This window comes from Poecilia reticulata, linkage group LG19 (genome assembly GCF_000633615.1).
Source record: "Poecilia reticulata strain Guanapo linkage group LG19, Guppy_female_1.0+MT, whole genome shotgun sequence".
Classification (NCBI taxonomy): Eukaryota; Metazoa; Chordata; class Actinopteri; order Cyprinodontiformes; family Poeciliidae; genus Poecilia; species Poecilia reticulata.
Genome location: NC_024349.1, coordinates 109,755 through 111,210, shown reverse-complemented (window position 1 = coordinate 111,210; position 1,456 = coordinate 109,755). Strand labels below are relative to the sequence as shown.

Below are 1,456 nucleotides of genomic sequence, written 5' to 3'. Positions count from 1 at the left end.
GTTAGCTGGCTGGGTTAGCTGGCTGGGTTAGCTGGCTGGGTTAGCTGGCTGGGTTAGCGCCAGGCAGCAGCAAAATATTCACATGTGGAGAAAAGTTCAGGAACCCAGATTTAGGCTGCATTCTCACGGAAGGCGAATCAGACTGGCGTAAACGGAGCGCTGCGGCGGCCATCTTTACTGAGTAAACCGACCGCTGCGTCGGCCATCTTTACTGAGTAAACCGACCACTACGGCGGCCATCTTTACTGCGTAAACGAAGCGCTGCAGCGGCCATCTTTACTGAGTAAACCGACCGCTGCGGCGGCCATCTTTACAGCGTAACCAGAGCGCTGCGGTGGCCATCTTTACTGTATAAACGGAGCGCTGCGTCGGCCATCTTTACAGCGTAAACGGAGCGCTGCGGCGGCCATCTTTACTGCGTAAACAGAGCGCTGCGGTGGCCATCTTTACTGCGTAAACGAAGCGCTGCGTCGGCCATCTTTACTGAGCAAACCGACCGCTGCGGCGGCCATCTTTACTGCGTAAACGAAGCGCTGTGGCGGCCATCTTTACTGAGTAAACCGACCGCTGCGGCGGCCATCTTTACAGCGTAACCAGAGCGCTGCGGCGGCCATCTTTACTGTATAAACGGAGCGCTGCGGTGGGATGGCTTCGTTCTTCTCCAAGTCGCTCTGGGATGGAATCATTCACTCTGACAGCCGACTGCGGATCATTTAAGCAGCAATAAATGAAAAACTGCAGAGAACGAAGCTCTGGAGAGAAAAGCGGCCATGATGGAACCTCTCTGATAGATCAACAGGAAGCTTCAATCATCCAGACAAGATTTTYATATCGAAGTATCAAAGCCCATCCTGCTCATCTGCAGCTGATAACCCAGATTAACTAGGCTAACTGGATTAACCGGATTAACCGGATTATCCGGACTAACCGGCTCCGTGTTCCTGACCTGCTCGAAGAAGCCGTGCTGCTCGTAGGCGATGGCCGTCGCCGTCTCAGGAAACTTGCATCTCTTCTGCCAGAGTCCGGCCCACATGTCCTCCTCCTGCAGCAGCGAGTAAAGCTCCGCCAGCGAGTCCAGGATCTCCTGCAGGGAGCGGAGCCGTGAGCCCAGAACCAACCAGAACCAGAACCCAGAGGTGAACGCCAGCCTACCTGCTGAGGCGGCGTGATGCTCTCCTGCTCGTAGAAGTCGGCGCTCTGCTTGGGCTTGCTGTGCAGACTGAGGCCCTTCTCGAAGGCCTGCTGCTCCAGCATGAGGGTGGAGCGCAGCCACAGGTTGTGCGTCTTCCCCAGGTACTTGAGCACGCAGGGCCGGATGGGGATGGGGGGCACGCACTGGGACATGGCCTCCACGAAGCAGTGCAGCGCGCTGGGCTGGCAGTCCCGCTGCGCCTGGTGGCTGCCGCTGCACAGGAAGGGGCTCATCTCTCCAGACAGGGCCTGACACACACACACA

At 57.3% G+C, this 1,456-nt stretch overlaps 1 protein-coding gene across 1 annotated transcript in view; it reads right to left on the bottom strand.

The window, feature by feature from the left end:
- trrap (transformation/transcription domain-associated protein) overlaps positions 1–1,456 on the bottom strand; it is a gene marked incomplete at its 5' end in the record, with an annotated part of 63,080 nt that overhangs the window by 22,416 nt on the left and 39,208 nt on the right. The window contains 2 exons of the mRNA XM_017310672.1: positions 947–1,084; positions 1,153–1,440. Coding sequence (XP_017166161.1) covers positions 947–1,084; positions 1,153–1,440 — 426 coding nt within the window. The remainder of the gene's footprint in view (positions 1–946; positions 1,085–1,152; positions 1,441–1,456) is intronic.